This window comes from Heterocephalus glaber, unplaced genomic scaffold (genome assembly GCF_053883595.1).
Source record: "Heterocephalus glaber isolate CG9 unplaced genomic scaffold, H.glaber_assembly_v1.0 deba00001461, whole genome shotgun sequence".
In the NCBI taxonomy this organism is placed as follows: Eukaryota; Metazoa; Chordata; class Mammalia; order Rodentia; family Bathyergidae; genus Heterocephalus; species Heterocephalus glaber.
In genome coordinates this window covers 6,581,182-6,600,827 of record NW_028258308.1, presented here as the reverse complement: position 1 = coordinate 6,600,827, position 19,646 = coordinate 6,581,182, and the positions used below count along the sequence as shown (strand labels likewise).

Here is a 19,646-nt window from a genome sequence, read left to right as displayed (position 1 = left end):
GTTGAAAACTTTCACAGGTGTACTGTGTCTAAGACTCAGTTTGTTGGATTACAAAGGAATTCAATTTATGAAAGTTCTCCTGGAACAGAACTTGTTCGTAAATCGGAGACTTACTGTATGATAATAGACTAACAGATTCTAATACAGGTAAAAATTATTCAAATTCCACTAGTTTGGAGTTCTCTGAACAGCATATATAATAGAAAACAAGGCCATGGGCACCTGAGTTGATTTTTTTTGTAAGATAAGTATGAAAAGTATATCTTTCTGAATAATCATAATTTTACCATTTCCTGCTACCTTTTGACTGTCCCTATCTGATATGCCTCTTTGTTTCCTAGGGTTCACTTCACTACATCCTTGTTTCCTTCATGATTTCCAGTTCCTCTAATCATGATTGCCTTTTTAATCTTGTGGGGCATAGCTTTTGTCCTTCAATTTATGCCAATATTTGTTTATTGACTACCAATGATTTTTATCTTTCTGGTTTGGTAAACCTTTGCATTAATCTCTGAACCAATAAACATTTTCAGAAATATTCTCCACCAATGGCTCTGGTCCTGGTTTCTTGGTGTAACCCCAAAGTATCTGCTTTGGGTAACTTCAGTATGGAGACCCAAGAAAGAACCAGGCTAAAGCCATCTGGCTAAGAACATCAGGCATCTCTTTTTTGGAAATAACACGCATTAACTCTGCATACTGCTGATTCCTGAAAAGAAGATTCTATTTCCTCTCACTCGGATATTGGAAGGTGCTGCTAATCCCTCAGGCTGTGGGAGAACACTGAGGCTACATGAAACATATCTGAATCCTGCTGGTTGTCAAGATTGGCACAGAATTATACACAATTTCCTGGTAGACTTCAGGGAAAAGTATGTTTTTTTTTCTTTAGTATAGTCTTTTATTTCAAATAACTACAATAGGATTTATTTGGGGCAAGGGCTGGTATAACTAAAACACAGGCAACAAGTGCATGTCGATCTCTTTGTAGCTATAAAATACTATGAAATATATATAGTTCCATTATCATAACATTAATCATAAAAAGCCAATGGTTTATGATTGTCTCTGGACTTGCACAGTGCCTGATAATAACCCATCTTCTTTAACAATGCAATAATAATTCAAGCCATCTTTTAGATTAACAGGATATTAAATATCCTGTCTCACCAAGAAAAACAATAGTTACACTTCCCCAAGGAGTGCAGCTTCCATTAAAAAACCTGTGTATAATTTTTCAGGACTGGCCATGGACATTTATAAATCCTTATCTGGACATGGTGGCACACGTTTGTCATCTCAGTTACTGGGGGAGCTGAGACAGGATAATTATGACTTTGAAGCCAGCCTGGATAATTTTGTGAGAACTCTTCAAAAAACAAAACAAAAAGACAAAACAAAACTCAAGCTTATTTAATTAAGAAGATCAGTTTAAGGCTGGGGATGTAGCTTAGTGGTATGCTGTTTGCCTCACACATACAGAACATACAAAATCTCACATATACAAAACCCCATATTTGATCCTCAGCACTGGGAAAAAACTTATAAAGACTTTACCTAGCAGTCTTCATCACAGCAGCTGCCCTCCGCAACACCAGACTAAGTGCCTAGAAGGTGCAGTCAAGAGCTCAGGTTGCCCTGCTGCACCATCCAATCTTCCATGCATACTTATATTCCTAGGCTAGGCACTGTCATTCCCAAGCTTCTTGACCTGGAGCACAGTTTACGTTTCCCTACTGAGGCTTCCTGTGGAGGAGAGGGATGAAACTTTGAAACTTTGAAGACACTTTACTCCTCTTACAATCAAACATTAACACTTTTTTATCCCATAACCCTTCCCCCTTTCCTCCTACCAGGCCCCAGGTCTATAAAGCTGTCAGAGCCTTTCATCAGGGCTACCTAATCCACCTGACCATGGAGATGAGTGTTGTTTAGTGGGGAGAATAGCACAGAAGAAATCAGCATGCTTTTCTTTTGGCCTTTTAAATGCTTTTTTTTTTTTTTTTTAGATGGGGACTGGTTATGTAGTTCAAGCTGACTTTCAACTCACTGTATAGCCAAGGCTGGCCTTGAACATGTGGCAATCTTTCTGCCTCAGCCTCCCGAGTGCTGGGATTTCAGGCTTGTACCATCATGCTAGTCTTTAAATGCCTATTTGTGCTAAATGAAAAGGGCTTCATTGTTATTTTCATTTTGGCTCCTGCTGCTTTTCATTACTCTTATTATTCACTTTTCATTACTCTTATCTGAACCTACTAGATGAACTCTGTTCAGGCTCCTGACAGTATGGTGTTGAATATCTGGTGTTGTTATAAGGTGTGGGATTAATTCTCTATGTTTCTATTAGCCAGCTAATCTCAATAAAACACCTGATTCCATCCATACTGAATTCAAAATGTTGTGGTCACATGTTCTTCAAAATGAGGATGAACATTTTTTGTCCAAGAAACCAGCTAAACTCTCTTTCTTTTATTTAAACTTTTCACATACAAAGTCTTATGAACTGAATTCTTCATATCTAAACTATAGTACTTAATAAATAACTTTTTTGTTATCTAGGAATGAACTGAGTTAGTGAGCTCCCGTAGCTTTGGGAAGCTGCTAGAGATGACATATTCTAGTTTTCTGTTGTTAATATACTCTATTAGAATGAACTCAGTAATCTCTACTAGAGTACATAGTCCCCAAGACCATGTAGAAGCTCTGCCTTAATTATCTTGAAAACTGCTGCCTACAGCCATTGTAGGGGGCCCTGCCCCCCCCCCGCTGGAAATCTTGAGTGCCTTTTACGGACATATCCGGGCCTGCTACAAATCTACCCGGCAACAAGGAAGTAGCCCCAGTACCCTCCTCTTGCTCCTCCCCTCTAGCCCTACGGTATATATGTTGTAACAGCTTCTGCAATAAACGAGACTTGATCAGAAACCTGTCTTGTCTCCATCTCTCGTGTCCCCTGTCCCCTCTCATCCTCGCTCCCCCTCTAGGGTCTCCGTTGACTTACCCGCGGGCCGGGACAAGTGGCGCCCAACGTGGGGCCAGAGAACGGGGGATCCAGTGAAGGACGCTGCTCAGGGGCCCTAAGATTAAGATTGAGGAACAAAGAGCATACTCGACATAGAAGAGGCTTGCGATTGACGTGGACCTGCCGTCTTTTTGCACCTCGGTAAGTTGAGCAGCGATTATGGGACAGGGCATTAGTCAGCACGAACTGTTTGTGCAAGGTCTCAAGAAGACATTACAGGCACGAGGGGTAAAGGTTACAGTCAAACAATTGCTGAAATTTTTTGATTTTATTAAACATCTCTGTCCCTGGTTCCCTGCTGAGGGAACCATTGACGAAGAGAGATGGAAAAAGGTGGGGGAGGCTCTCCAGGATTATTATGCCACTTGCGGACCCGGGAAGGTCCCGATTGCGGCGTTCTCATATTGGAATTTGATTAATGATATTATTTCCCAAAAAACAAGGGATCCACTGGTAGCTCAGGCTATACAGGTTGGGGAGGTAGCCCTCCGTAGTGGTGAGGAGCTGACACCCGCTGGTGACACTGACGCAGTTCCCCGGGACGCCAATATGGCGCCGGGACCCAGGCCAGTTAAGGCCACGCCTTCCTCGCCAGACGAGGAAGAGGACTTGATGTCCTTTGACAGTGATGATGATCCCGCCCCCGACGGACATAACGTTCCCTCGGACCAATCCCAAACGGCCGCGATCCCTGCCAAGCCCTATAAGGCAAAGCCTTGCCGGACCCCGCTTCCTCTTCCTCCATCACTGCCTCTAAGGCAACCCCACCCTCGCGGGAGGTTCCGCCCCTATATCCCTCCCTTCAAGCCTATCGCTGCTTGCCTCCGCCACCAGATCCACCCCAAAAGGACTCCGGAACTGACGAGTCTGCGGGGGAAGCATTGCGGGGCGGCTCTGGGTGCCCCCCTCCTTATATCCGTCCAGGCCCCAGCACTCCCGCTTTGGCCTATCCTGTTGTTGATCCCCAAAAGGAACTCCGGGACAAAATAGACTTTCTAAAAGAACAGATAAGGTTAGAAAAAGAACATCAAGAACTTATTACCCAGCTTGAGGGCTTAAGAACAGGCAAGGCTCATGGAAATGTCCCTAGAGAGGACACCCATAAGCCACGACCCCCCATTAGAGGGGCGACCCCCAGGGTGCCGTCCGGGTCAAGGGTACCCCTAGAACTTGAGCCCGTGGAAGCCTTCCCTGTCACTGAGACTGTTGACGCACAGGGTCAGGCATGGAGACACCATGGCGGCTTTGATTTTAAGGTTATTAAAGAGCTTAAAACGGCTGCGGCTCAGTACGGGGCCACTGCACCTTACACCATGGCTATTCTAGAATCGGTGGCAGAAAATTGGCTCACCCCAATTGATTGGCAGACTCTGGCCGGTGCCACCCTTGCAGGAGGTGACTACTTATTATGGAAATCTGAGTATGTTGAGAATTGTCGAGAGACCGCTAGACGCAATGCTCAGGCGGGGAATGGTTGGGTGCTTGACATGCTTCTTGGGGAGGGGGCCTACGCCGCTAACGACCAGCAAATGCAATTTGACATGGGGTTGTATGCCCAGATTCAGACCGCAGCCACTAGGGCCTGGAGGAAACTCCCTTCCAAAGGAGACGTGAGTGCCTCCCTCACTAATATCCGGCAGGGGCCGGACGAGCCGTTTGCGGACTTTGTCCACCGCCTTCTCACGGCGGCAGGCCGGATTTTTGGGAGCGCGGAGACAGGGACAGATTTTGTTAAACAGCTTGCTTTTGAGAACGCCAATGCCGCCTGTCAGGCCGCTATCCGCCCCTATAAAAAGAAAACTGACCTTTCCGGCTACATTCGCCTTTGTTCTGAGATTGGGGCCGCCTACCAACAGGGCCTTGCCATGGCGGCCGCCATGCAAGGCTTCACAGTCAAACAATTCTTACAACGCCACGTTGGCAATAAATGCTTCCGGTGTGGGGCCATCGGCCATTTTGCTAGAGAATGCCCGACTGCTAAAATGCAGGGCCCCGACGCTCCGCCCCCAGGGCCCTGCCCCCGATGCAATCGGGGGAGGCATTGGGCAAGTGAGTGCCGATCCAAGACTGATGCCCAGGGTCGACCCCTCCCCCCTCTCCAGGGTTTGAATTCGGGAAACGGGAAAGGGGGCCAGCCCCGGGCCCCCAATTCCAAACAAATTTACGGGGCGCTCAATTTTGCTCCAATAAACAGCAATCCATTTCGGACCTCGTCAGAGCCACAAAAGGAAGTGCCGGATTGGACCTCAGTGCCACCACCCACACAGTATTAACCCCAGAAATGGGAGTTCAGGCCCTTGCTACGGGAGTCTTTGGACCCTTACCTAAGGAGACCTTTGGCCTCGTAATAGGCCGAAGCAGCAGTACCATGAATGGACTGCTGGTTTACCCAGGAGTGATTGATAGTGACTACTCTGGGGAAATTAAAGTTATGGTTTCTTCCCCCAAAGTTATTAATACCATTCAATCAGACCAAAGGTTTGCCCAATTGTTACTCCTTCCCCTTCTCTCCACCTCTAATAAGGCTCTTAAAAACGCCCGAGGCAGCCAGGGTTTCGGCTCATCTGATGTCTACTGGTCGGAGGTACTTTCAGCACAAAAGCCTCTCATGACCTTGTGGTTAGATGGGAGACAGTTTTCTGGGTTGGTCGACACTGGTGCCGATGTAACTATCATAAAGGGAGAGGATTGGCCTCAGGCGTGGCCATTGAAGGACACCCTCACCCATCTCAAGGGTATAGGGCAGAGTCAAAATCCTAAACAAAGTGCCAAAGATCTGACCTGGAGGGACCAAGATGGTAATCAGGGCACCATTCAACCTTATATCATCTCAGGGCTACCCATTAATTTATGGGGGAGAGACCTATTATCACAAATGGGGATAATTATTTCCAGCCCCAATGAAATTGTCACTATGCAGATGTTTAAAAATGGGTACATTCCAGGAACAGGGCTGGGAAAACACCCTACTAGCCTTACTCACCCCATTGAGCCTGTCCCTCGGCCCCCTCGAGCAGGGTTGGGCCATTTTCCATAGGGGTCGCTGACACTCCTGCGGTCCATGCTGAAAAGATCACCTGGCTCTCGGATGATCCAGTGTGGGTCGATCAGTGGCCCCTCTCCAAGGAGAAGTTGTTAGCAGCTCAACAGCTGGTGCAGGAGCAGCTTTATGCTGGCCATATCATTCCTAGCCACTCCCCTTGGAATACTCCCATTTTTGTCATTAAAAAACGGTCGGGAAAATGGAGGCTCTTGCAAGATCTCAGAGCAGTTAATAAAACTATGGTACTCATGGGAGCTTTACAACCCGGTCTTCCCTCACCGGTAGCCATCCCCCTTGGATATTATAAGGTTATTATTGATTTAAAGGATTGTTTTTTCACCATTCCCTTACATCCTGCAGATCAAAAACGCTTCGCTTTTAGCCTCCCGGCGACCAATTTCTGCGCCCCAATGCAGCGCTTTCAATGGCTAGTGCTACCCCAAGGCATGGCCAATAGTCCCACCCTGTGCCAGTCATTTGTAGCCACAGCACTTCAATCCACCCGAGACAATTGGCCTCAAATGTATATTATCCATTACATGGATGATATTCTCGTGGCGGGACAATTGGGAAGTGAGGTTTTGGCTTGTTATGCTGACCTTCGGCGGGCCCTTGAATCTTGTGGCCTCCAGATTGCCCCTGATAAGGTTCAACTAAAAGACCCTTACAGTTACCTCGGATTTCAGATGAAGGGACGTCATATTTCCTCCCAGAAGCTCACCTTGCGGCTGGACGGTCTTAAAACTCTGAATGACTTCCAAAAACTGCTCGGAGATATTAATTGGCTTATGCCCTATTTAAAGCTCACTAAACATGACCTGAAGCCTCTCTATGATACCCTGCAAGGTGATAGCCACCCCACTTCGCCTCGGGAGCTCACTGCTGAGGGGCGCAAAGCCATTAGCACGGTAGAACAAGCCATTCAAAATCAGACAATTACCTTTGTAGATTATAACTCTCCTTTACAATATATCATTTGCAGAACCTCTCTCTCCCCCACCGCTGTCTTTTGGCAAACCGCTCCCCTTTTATGGGTTCATCTCCCAGTTTCCCCTAAGCGGGCCTTTTACCCTTATTATGTTGCAGTTGCAGACCTGATTGTTCTAGGTAGAGACCATGGAAAGATGTACTTTGGAAAAGAACCTGATGTCATTATCCAACCCTACCTTAAAGATCAAATCGATTGGCTTATGCAGACTACCGATTCCTGGCCAATTGCTCTCGCTTCTTATTCAGGATTATTGGACAATCACTATCCTCCCAACAAACTCATTGACTTTGCTAACAGACATGACTTCATTTTCCCAAAGGTCACTTCTTGTTCTCCTCTGCCAAAAGCCCTATCCGTTTTTACAGATGGTTCTTCCACTGGGATGGCTGCCTATGTGTGGGACGATAACATTGCCCAGTTCCAAACCGCCCACTCTTCGGCCCAATTAACCGAGCTGCAGGCAGTTATAGCGGTCTTTTCTACATTCCCTGCCCGAGCTTTTAATCTTTTTACTGACAGTGCTTATATTGCTCAATCTGTCCCCTTATTGGAAACATGTGGATTGATCAAACTTGCTTCTCAGACTGGTGGTCTCTTCCTCCAATTACAAGATTTAATCAGAAAAAGATCCGAATCCTTTTTCATTGGACACCTTCGTGCCCACTCTAACTTACCTGGCCCACTCACACAGGGCAACCGCTTAGCAGACCTAGCTACAAGACCTCAAGTTTTGGCCTGTTCAATAAATACTGATGCCCCCATTCCAATTGACCAGGCACAAAAGGCACACCAACTGCATCATCTTAATGCTCACACGCTTCGCCTTATGTATAAGCTTACTAGAGAACAAGCTAGACAAATTGTTAAGGCCTGCCCTACGTGCACTCTACACCTTCCTACACCTCATCTGGGAGTTAATCCTCGTGGCTTGATTCCAAATGCCCTCTGGCAAATGGACATCACGCATTACCCTGAATTTGGAAATCTTAAATATATACATGTCAACATTGATACCTATAGTGGATTCATATTTGCCACCCTGCAGTCCGGGGAAGCTACTAAACATGTCATCGCTCATCTCCTCATTGCCTTCTCAGTACTTGGATGTCCACAACAAATTAAAACAGACAATGGTCCCGGCTATACCAGCTCTGGCTTCTCCAACTTTTGCAAACAATTTGAAATAACACATATAACGGGAATCCCATATAATCCTCAAGGACAAGGCATTATAGAAAGGGCTAATCTCACACTCAAAATTACTTTAGACAAAATAAAAAAGGGGGAATGGTACCCTACCAAGGGGTCTCCTAGAAACCTGATATCACATGCACTATTTATTCTTAACTTCTTAAATTTGGATGCCAAAGGTTCATCTGCAGCCAATCGTTTCTGGCAACCAGAGACGCAACGACAATTTGCCTCGGTGATGTGGAAAGACCCCCTGGACCACTCATGGCACGGGCCCGATCCTGTACTTATCTGGGGCCGAGGATCGGTGTGTATTTACTCCAAGGAAATGAAGTCAGCCAGATGGCTCCCAGAACGCCTAGTAAAACAAGTTGATGGGCGTGCTGATGATGCCGATGACCTGACGTTGTCCAATCCTGATCAGTTAACAATGGCGCCCACAATTTCAATTTAAAATGAGCAAGGATATAATTCAGCTTATCTAGTAATGTTTGGGTGCACCCTGATGTTCTACACTGTCTTACATGTTTGTCTAGTGTTTGTTGTTCGTGGTCATGTAATTGAGCTCAAAATGTTCTTTTCTCTTTAAGGGATATTCACCCATTGTTACATTGATGATGTTATTTTGTTAAAGATATGCTTTTCTCTTGGATCAAGGTATCACTGGAATTTATTAGATTAAAGTGATTTTTAGATGGGAACTCCCTTTGATGAATATAGAAGTGGCCACCCAGAAAATATTGTTCTGGTCTTAATTCCTCAAAGGGACTCCTTAGTGAAATTTATATCATGTGATCTTAGGGAACATCGTCATCACTTAAAGTTTGGACCTCCGGCGCACAATGAAGAGGGAACTCATGAAGGACATCTGGCTGAATGAACGATCCGAAAACAAGAATAGGATGAGCTGGAAATGCCTAGTTCCCCTGATGTTGCTGACCAGGGTATGGGTGGTGTCGCCTTCAGAAGGGTTAGACCACATGAAAAATATATGGATTCAGTTGGCAGGCTCGCTCAACTTGTCTGAGTTTTGTCTAAGTGCTGATGTAAACTTTCATTATATGTTGGGAAGTTGCCTCGTTCCTGTATGTACCCCATTGGAATCATTGCGGCCTTATACTCTGTTTAAAGATATCCCAGGAAAAAATCTCACATATGCAGATAGTTACAATTGGGGATCTGCTACTTGTCACAGGCCCAAGAATGCTGTCAAATTATATTCACCTAAGGTAATTATGTCTAATAAGACCGAATGTGCTGTATACAGAAATTGTACAACTAAATGTCTGCAAGTTAAACGTTTGGAAAACATGTCCTGCCGTGTTGAACAAGAAATTATGTATAGTAATTGCCATGTCTCTTTGCCAATGGGTTGGTTTTACACTTGTGAAAGGGAAACTTTTAATTACATTCCGGCCAACTTGAGTGACACTCGTTGTTGCTTGAGTCGGTTGGCTGTGATATTACCAGACAGAACTGATTTGATTGTACCTAATCGAATTAGACGGTGGTCGCCGTATACCGCCCCGGGATGTAATGATGATGTGGGTCTATTGACTGATGCAGAAGTGTTAGTCATGATAGGGTCTTTTGTTGCTCTGCCGTCCATCGGGGTGCACGCGGAAGCGGCAGTACGAAGATTAGCCTGTAAAGTGGTAAAAGGATTGAATGCCACCTCCACCGCCCTGGCGTTGATTAATCAAGAATTACAGGAACAAAGACAAGCTATTTTGGATAATCGAGCAGCAATAGATTATTTGTTGCTTTTTCATCACCAGGGCTGTGAAAAAATAAAAAATATGTGTTGTTTTAATTTGACTGACAATGGAGAAAAAATCGATGATACAATAAAACAATTGAAAGACCTGGCTAATAAGGTGCACAATGAGGATGGCGGAGACCTATTTAAATGGTTGACCTCATGGCTACCCAACCTACAATGGGTAAAACAATTGTTTCTTGCCATTGCAATTGTATGTGTTTGTCTGTTATTGTCATGCTGCTGCATACAATGGATACCAATGCTTATACGTAGAAATCGCTTTGATTTTTAGATAAAAGGTTCAGGCTGATATGATTTAAAAGCCTTGTATTCCCCTTTGTATTTTAACCTATGTTAATCTTAGTAACTAAAATGTCCTCGGATAGTTCTGATTTTGTAAGGTTGTGATTTCCCCTGGAGCTATAGTGGAGACAAAGATGTACGTCAAAATCAGCGGTAAATTACTGTCAGGATGTTGGCTGGACATACGCTACATGGGCCGATTCCATCTCTGCCACGGCGTAAAATTCTCGCCCCACCTGGTGAGCGGGCTGGCAAGCCAATGACGGGCAACTGAGCAAGCGTGCCATGCAATGAGAGAGCCCTCGTGTGCCGCCTAAGACAGGTGCCAGAGCCTTGATTCTCTGGTTAACCAATGACGGGTAAGGTGCACGGTGCAGACACGTATGTTGCTCTGACCCAAGACAGGCTCAGCCCCCGCAGGCTTGATTCTCCTGACGCTTTTCTAAAAAATAATTTTAAAAGGGAGGACCTGTAGGGGGCCCTGCCCCCCCCCCCGCTGGAAATCTTGAGTGCCTTTTACGGACATATCCGGGCCTGCTACAAATCTACCCGGCAACAAGGAAGTAGCCCCAGTACCCTCCTCTTGCTCCTCCCCTCTAGCCCTACGGTATATATGTTGTAACAGCTTCTGCAATAAACGAGACTTGATCAGAAACCTGTCTTGTCTCCATCTCTCGTGTCCCCTGTCCCCTCTCATCCTCGCTCCCCCTCTAGGGTCTCCGTTGACTTACCCGCGGGCCGGGACACAGCCATAGTTCCTACAAAGAAGATATTTTGTAAATATTTTCCAAAGTCAGGAATGTTTTTCAGCCTCTGAAAAAGTTGTTTCCTTAAATTAAATAATAAGGATAATTAAAGTTATAATGATGCCATTTTTACCATGATTTCTCAAAAACCCAAGACTTGAGTTTCTTCAGTACCATCTATTCTTTGAAATTATAAATATATATATATATATATATATATATAATTTTTTTAATTTTTTGTACCAGGGATTGAATTTGGGACCTTGCACTTGCGAGGCAGATGGTGGCACCACTGAGCTAAATACCCAGCCCTGAACCCTGAAATTATATTTTTAATTTTAATCCAGGATTTGAATTTTTGTGTCTTATTTCAGTTCACTTTAAAATACTTCTGAAATTAAGCAGTTTATAAGAAGCAAACAATAAATTGCTAATATTTAGTCTACAACCAATTAGTACTTGCTAATTTGACATAAAATCAAATAAAAATTTAAAATTAACTTTAAAAGACATTGAAACCCAATAAGTGAAATTCAAAAGTAAAGAAAGTTGATCTCAAGAGAATAACAACGTGATTATAAAGATGAAAAAAAAAGTGGCTCTCTTTTATTTAGTACCGGGGATCGAACTCGGGTCCTTGCGCTTGCAAGGCAGGCTGCGTAACCACTGAGCTAAATCCTTGGCCTTAAAAGTGGCTTTCTTAACTGGAAGGCTTTTATTGATCAGGTTTAAATGTCATGTCCAGGGTTTTTTTGGAGAAGGATATATAGTCTTAAATGAATGTACATCACAATGCAAGTGAGAATTTATTTTCTGCATTTAAAAAAACTCTCCACATTTCTTAGGATTCAAATCCCCTGAAGGAGAATTAGAATGTTAGTGTGGTAAGGCAAAGAAAGGTATAGGCATGTTTTCACGTTACTGTTTTTTTAGCTTTGATTTTTATTTTATTCATACATTTCTGAAGTACCCAAAGTTTACATTCATCTTTGGGAGTAGGAATATGTTCATAACACAGTCTACTTTTTTTAATGCCCTTCCTCGTCCTATCTACCTCTCACCTTCTGTCTCTAATTCTTTTTGTTATTTCATTATTGTTTCATTTCATTTTCATTTTGTTATTATTATTCTTAGCTCATGTCTATGACATATAATGTTTACACTTATTGTGTGTGTTTGGGACCTGTACATGGCATATCCTACATAACTATTATTCAAAAATGTAGACTCTGAGCAAAGCTAGAGTTTTAAGCTACTCCATCGCTGTACATTGGATGGAAACTAGAGAGAGATCAAGTTACTCAGATAGGTTACCTGGGGCCCAGATAAAGTGAACCTGGGTTAGAGTTGAATGGAAGGGAAAGGAAGCTTTTCCTCAGAGGAGAAAGGGTCTCATAATGAAGATGAGAGTATTTAATCCAGGAAAGTAGGTTAGGATGTGAAATCCATTTCTTCCTTCTCCAATTAGCCTATCAATTTCCTTTAATTGAGATGTTGAGTTAGGTCTTCTCAACAAGTCTGCCTACCTTTCTTTTCCTTTCAATTTTTATTTTTATTAGTACATATTTGCAGTATATGATGGTTACAATCCTCATGGGGAATTGGTACATGCACATAGCACATCTTAATTCTCTACTATGTGTTGCATAAGTGCATAAGTGCACTCAGTTGTGCACTGAGACTTTGAGTCTCTTTAAACTGTCCTCAATTGCCACCCACTTAATTCCAAATAAGACTCCTAAAAGTTCCCAGAAAAAGAAAGTAGGATCTATGAGTCACTGAAATGGCATGATACTATAGAAAATTAGTGGTTCTTGAACTGAGGAATGAATTTGGACACCATAAAACTTGCTTTTCTGGCACATAAAATTTAACCCTCATAACTTGTTTCTTCCTATTTAGAAAAGAGGTAATAATGCTAATCTCAAAGATTGTTGTGATGTCTTCAGTTATGCACATGACATTACACTGTACCTAGAATTATGACAATCAACTAACTTCAACCAATAATTATTTTTTAATAAAATCATTTTTCATGTGACTTTACCATCATTTTAAAAAATATTTACTGATTTAAAACCAGTTGTCTAAGCTATACTATATTCAAATGTATTATATTTTACATTGTCAAAAATTAGCTTTTATTTTTATTTGTGTATTCAACAATTATTTATTGAACACTACTATGTGACAGAAATGGAGATAGCATTGAATAAAAAGGACAGATATCCCTGCTCTCTGATGTTTCGATTCAAGTGAAAATTAAAATTCTGTAACATTATTACCACAATGAGTCAGAAATGCATTAGCCACCATATTATACATTGCATATAGCCCTATACCAATATTTGTGATAAAACAAAACGCATTCATAGCAGAAAATAATTTTGATCCATCAACACAGACGCATGGTCAAAAGCTAAGAAACAGATGTAATTTGTTCTAGTCAAAAAGGCCTTAAAATACCTTGGACATGTAGTAAATAATAATAAACATTGAATATTCTGAAGTTGAAAATGTTAATATGTTACCTGGTCTGTAAGACTCAAGATGAACTTGGCTTATGACACAACTGCGTCTTTAGGAAGTGGCAGTATTGTTTACACCAAGTCAATGTTCTTATCTTATTAAAATCACTAGGCTGTATCACAAGGTTAGTGTAGCGAGGGGGCCAAGAAATAATCATTGTTTCATACAAGGACCACACCATAAACTTGGCACTGTTTCTTTTTTTTTTTTGTACCAGGGATTCAACTCAGGACCTTGAGCTTGTAAGGCAGGTAGTGGCACCAGTGAGCTAAATCCCCAGCTCAGAAACTTGGCATATTTAAGCATCAGTTTTAACTAACTTAACTATTGACCATAAATAACCCAGCAAGCTTAATTTCTACATATGTTCAACATGCAATTGTCATTTATATCTCTCACAAATGATTTGGAGTTTCTGTCAACTGCATTGGAGCAGTGCTAGATGAAAATCAAGAAATAAACTGAAAAAGAATTGGAACACAAAGGATCCTTTAAATGTAGGGCTGTGGTTCCTGATGCTTCCTTTCTCTGCAAAGAGAGAAAACCACAGTTTCTTCCTTCAATTCTTTCTGATCTCTGAATACCAAGCTGTTAGAGACTCTTTCTGTAACCGTACTACAGTTTTCACCCAAAAACAGCATTTCCTTATATTTAAGTATTAGTTTATGTTTTTCATAGCATTTATCAACTGTTACTGTAGTATGTACTGATTTGGTTATTGTATGTCTTTCTCTTCTTCCTTAAACATAAGCTTCTTTTTGCCAGAAATGTATCTGTGTTTTTCAATTTTTTCAATATACGCAAAAGTACTTGAGAGATAAGATCTCTGAAATATTTTTTAACTAAATAAGATGATTAATGGACTATTCATCATAGGTCTTTGTTAGTAATTGATAGAGCCAGATCATTCATAAGAAAAACACTTGACTAAGTGAATATGCTGGGGATGGGGAGATCTGTGGTAAGGTTGCCAACACTAATTAAGAATGCTATCTAGAAAGTCAAGGTGATTGTACTTACATACATATAATTGTGCTTTCTCACCCAATAAGACTGCAGGTAAACAATTTACAATTGGTACGGCTACTCTATAATGGTATCAAATATTTTTGTACTCTACCCTCCTAAGAATTTTGGTTTAATTCTCATGATCCAAAAATAGCTTCTATTTCTTTCAATTTCAACTTCACTTTGGACAAAGATGGATATAAGCAGGGTGAAGGCTAAAGGTTTTGATAATCTGAATCTGTTCCATGTCATGAAGAAAGAAAAATTTTTTTCAGATGTCTCTGTCAGACTATTGACTTCATCTTCTTAAACAGAGGTCTCTTGCCTGTTTGTCATTCGTGGCCAAGGGCATAGAGAAGGGTTTGTGACTGTCATGGGTGAAACCTAGAAATACATTTATGACATATGAAAAATCTCCAGGAAACTATTGAGAGATAATACTTAGTGAGTATTTGCCAGCATTCAAAATTTATACAGAAGTACAAAATGAATGTAAGAACTTATTTTTCCAATATTGCTCTCCACAGACTCCAAAAACAGAAATAGCAGGAATATAGAACAGTAGTAAGGATATGATCAAAAATAAGATTACCCAAAACAATGTTTATAAAAAAATATACACTTGCATCTAATCCTCACATACCCTGGATTCCAAAACTTACATGTTAGAAGTGCAGAAACAGTATATACATGAAACAAATATCAGATTGCCCTCTAAAATGGTATGATGACACTCTGGAAGTAGTTGGAGCTGTTAGTGTTCATGTTGACATTCAAGAATATTATCCTGCCCAGATGGATGTTTGGCAGGAGGGGATGCTACTCTGATTTCTGCAGCCATATTAAAATCCTACCCCAAAATTCCTAGCCATTTATGATAGGAGATAATTAGGATATGAAAATAAATTCACAGTAGGAGAGGACATTCATATAGTTACTTATGGTAACTGACTTTGTTCTTTCACTTTAAACTATGAATGACTAAGTAAAGATCATCAAGCATTTTAGGGTATTTATAAAAACATGAGAAATGGTCTAAGATGAACAAACAGAAAAATAAACAAGAAAAAAGTTAATAATTTGATAAACAGAGAAATCATGCAAAAATATTAAGCCTTTGCCTGAAAGAATTTAAAGATAAAAAATCAAGAAAATAATAAAAGGGAAAAGAATGGGTGAAGGATGCAAAGTAATAGAAACAATCAGATGAAAAGGAAAATAATATATGATTGGATGAAAATAAAAATTCTGAGCAATTCCTAGAAGACAAAACAAAACAAAAAAATCTGGAACACACACCCTATCAAAATGAAACAGAAAATGTGCCTGAAAATAAGCATAATATATTGATTCAAGCAGTCTAATATTTGACTAATAAAACTCTAGAGAGAATAACAGAAAAAATGGAAACAATAAATATAATAAAACATCAATTTCAAAATATTAGAATTACAATATATTTCACTATAAATTTAAAAATAAAATTAAAAATAATGGGATAAGTAAAACATCATATATCTAGAGAGAAAAAAAATTCCTCAAAAAGAAACAGTAAAACTAAAAAATGGAGCAATGATTATTCCCCTAGTATTCACATTTCCCCTCAGTGGGACAGAATACCTGACATCCACAACCTAAAAGAGGAGAGGTTTCAATTGGCTCACAGCTTCAGGAGATTCAGTCCATGAACAGCTAGCTCCAGTTTGCTCCAATCATGGGGCAAAAGCACGGTGGAGCAAAGATTTTTAGTTCGTGGTAGCGGAAGGGAGTAGGGATTCCTATACCCAAGGTCTCACTTTCTTGAACCACTCAGACAGACCCATAATTATGTTCCATCTATTGCCTTGAGGACCCCAAAGCCAATCAATTTAATACTCCACCTTAATCATCACAATTCTCCCAAAAAAGGTTTACCCAAGAAAAAAATAAGACTTCACCAGCATCATTCTTATCATGATTAATTGTTTCAGCTTTTCCCAATTCTGAGGAAATCTAGAGTTCTATATAAATATATATTATTTAGAATAATTGAGCTCTCCTTCAAAAGAGTGAAAACATGAAAGAAAGGATTAAACATAGTAACTTCTGTGGGGTATGATTTGTGTATAAATTGTGACTCACCACTTTTTATGACATTAGTCTCAGCTCTGCATCTATAGGTATTATTTTAAAGCATTTAAAATGAAGTTTATAATAACAAAATAATCAAACCTGTTTTAAAAACAAATTTAGTACCAAAATAATAATATCTGTACAACAGAGATGGCTTGCACTGGAATAAAATTCAAAATATAGTGATTCTTTGAAATTCTTATCTTTTGAATGTAAAAGTTTATCTTAATAAAATGACTAGAAAACTAAAGATTTAGACAAAACATTGTCCTTGCCAAATATGAACATGCTGCAAATATCTTCAAGTATAATTATATTATCCATTAAAAATCAGTGTTAATTGTATCTATTTTAATTATAGTTAATGTGTACACCTAATAAAAAAGTTTGACTATTTAACCTTACTAAATTCCTCAAGACAATTCATTCAGAAAATAATGCCAGCTGAGAGAATATTATTCTTTTTCCCACAGCAAATACAGAATTCTGATTGGTATAAACAAAGAGAAACTCTTAGTAACAGTGAGAATAATAGTAAGGAGAGGGCAAGTGAGTTTGGGTAGAAAAGCTACAGTGTGTGCAGAGTACTCATGAAGTTACTCTAAAAGTCTTTGTTAAAGACTTTAGAGTGCAAAGCATGAATCTATTTTCCTGAATGTGAGGTCAGGTTAGGAAAGTCCTGAAATGAAAACTGTGACAAAGCACAAAATTAAGGAATTTCAAAGCAGAAGCTATCTTCAGAAGTGCTTTAGACTATTTCCTGAAACAGAAATTTATTGAAAAGCTAATTTAAAAAATTGTTTAAAACATCCAATATTATATAAATATTTTAAGCATATTTAGATTTTGGAATACATTGATATTTTAAAGTGACTTTAAGTTTAAGATAATTTTCCCACACAAAATGAATGAAATCCTGGTTTATTAAAATTATTATTAATGTTTTTTTCCTTAACCTAGTAGTTATTTCACCCCTAATGTACAGCTTTTACATTAATTTTATTTTCATTTTTCATTTTCATGTGAAACATATTTTAATCATGTAATGAACTGTTCTGATTCTCATATGAATTCCTCAACATTTACATTGTTCAGAATGATTTGGTGTGATCATGTGTTTACTTCATATTTCCTTGTCTTTGAAAAGCTACCAATTTTGTACTATTCTTACATGTGTTCATCAGACATTCTTTTGGTCAATGGCTTCAAATATGCTTATTTTGGATAAATGATTGGATTAAATTTGTGTGCCTAAAATTTTTTAATTACCCTTTACTGTCATCAATGATTAACATTTACTTATGTTTTTCTATTATAATTATTTACATGAATTTTTACCTGCTTTTAATCTTTCATTACAGTTCATTAAAATTGTGCTTTAATCACTCGTGTTGACACTAGTCCTTTGTAGCTTTAAGAAACCAAGTTCTTTATATTTTTTGAGACTTATATGATATTGACATTCAAATTACTAGCTGCATATCTAGGAATACTTTGGCACATTATTTTACTTGAAGGTAAATATAATATACTTTCATGGTAATGCTTTCTTGATATGCTTATTCTATAGCTCAATCTCATATTTTAGTAAATATAGATTTTATTTGATAATTACTACTTCTACATCTTTCATCATGATGGTGAAGTAATGTCAGGAGTTTCAGATGAAAAATTCAACCTATGATGGCCAAACAGTATAACAATATTTTAGACACTTCTTGGCTAAACTGTACAGGATTTTCCACTTAACAACTGAAAACAAAAACCAACAAGGCTACTATTATAAATTTACCCCAAGATTACAAAGATGCAGCGTTCTTCTCTCCAGTCAAAATTAGTTTACTGTTATACCACTGCATGTTGCAAATATTAAAGTTTTCCCCATCATTGTTCTCTCTTATGGACCATCTGTTGTATCACAGACCTATTATAGCATGTAAGACACTGTAAATCATAATATGGTCCTTTTTCTTCTTACAGTTGTATCATTCAGTTCCTTCTAAGATGAAAAAAAAAATTATACAATTTTAAATATTCTTCTTTAGATTATGAACCTCCCTTTTACCAACAATCTCAACATTTCTTACAATCACTTATTTTCTCAGTCCAATTTCATTTTCAGTCTATTGTAATCTAGTTCCCCTAAATATGTTTCACCCCAGTACTCTATGAGAATGTCAGTATCCATGTCATCTATCACCACATATTAGATGAACCCCTAAATGATGTTTCAGGTTTCATTTTATTTCATTTTGCTCAATCTTTAGGAAAAAAACCTACACACATTCTGTATTGTTCCCTCATACTTCCTCTTATTTTCTGTGACAACAATCTTGGAGGTACTTTCTTTTGCCTTGTTGTTTCTCATTGTTTTCTATTTTGGGATCCTATACTTTAGCCTCTACTTCACTAATGGGATTTCCTGGGTTCTCCTCTTAGTTTTATGCCCTCATTCTGTGCATCTCTTTTGAGCCAGTGTACTATCTCATTTTTCTTTATTTCTTTCTTAAATACTAAATGAGCAACCACATTGCCTAAGACAGTTTTAGAAATTAGAGACAGAATAGTAAAAACCTTCAATTAACAACTTCTTCTCTACTTCAACTTATGCTTTGAGACATTATGTAAACAATCAAATTAATAAATAAAATATTAACATATTATGTGGTAAATGCCATGAAAAATAAGAACAGAGAGGGATCAGGAATGTCATGGGGTCAGAGAGAAGAGGACCCACTTTGTTATTTTGAGTAACATTATCTGACAAAGTTGAATAGATAGAAGCCATTTGTGATAGTGATGTTGAAATTGTTCTATAGCTTGGATTGTAGATGTTCCCCCAAAGACCTCTGTGTTAAGTTTTGTCTTCACCTTGGCATTATCGGATGGTGGTGGCACTTCAAGAGGTACAGCCTAGTAGCTGGAAGTGATGTCATTAG

At 39.6% G+C, this 19,646-nt stretch overlaps 2 protein-coding genes across 2 annotated transcripts in view; one reads left to right on the top strand and one right to left on the bottom strand.

Moving 5' to 3' along the window:
* The window catches only part of Galntl6 (polypeptide N-acetylgalactosaminyltransferase like 6), a 1,152,292-nt gene that overhangs the window by 885,927 nt on the left and 246,719 nt on the right, over window positions 1-19,646 (bottom strand). The gene's annotated exons all lie outside the window — the stretch shown is intronic.
* LOC147826721 (uncharacterized) lies at window positions 2,748-10,397 on the top strand. The gene is made up of 2 exons (XM_087217010.1): window positions 2,748-3,163; window positions 9,049-10,397. The coding sequence occupies exon 2, from the start codon at window positions 9,090-9,092 to the stop codon at window positions 10,299-10,301; it is 1,212 nt and encodes a 403-aa protein (XP_087073136.1). The 5' UTR covers window positions 2,748-3,163; window positions 9,049-9,089; the 3' UTR covers window positions 10,302-10,397.

Bases quoted from the DNA above. Each gene is read 5' to 3' on its own strand.
- LOC147826721 (XM_087217010.1), top strand. From the start codon at position 9,090: ATGAAGAGGGAACTCATGAAGGACATCTGGCTGAATGAACGATCCGAA.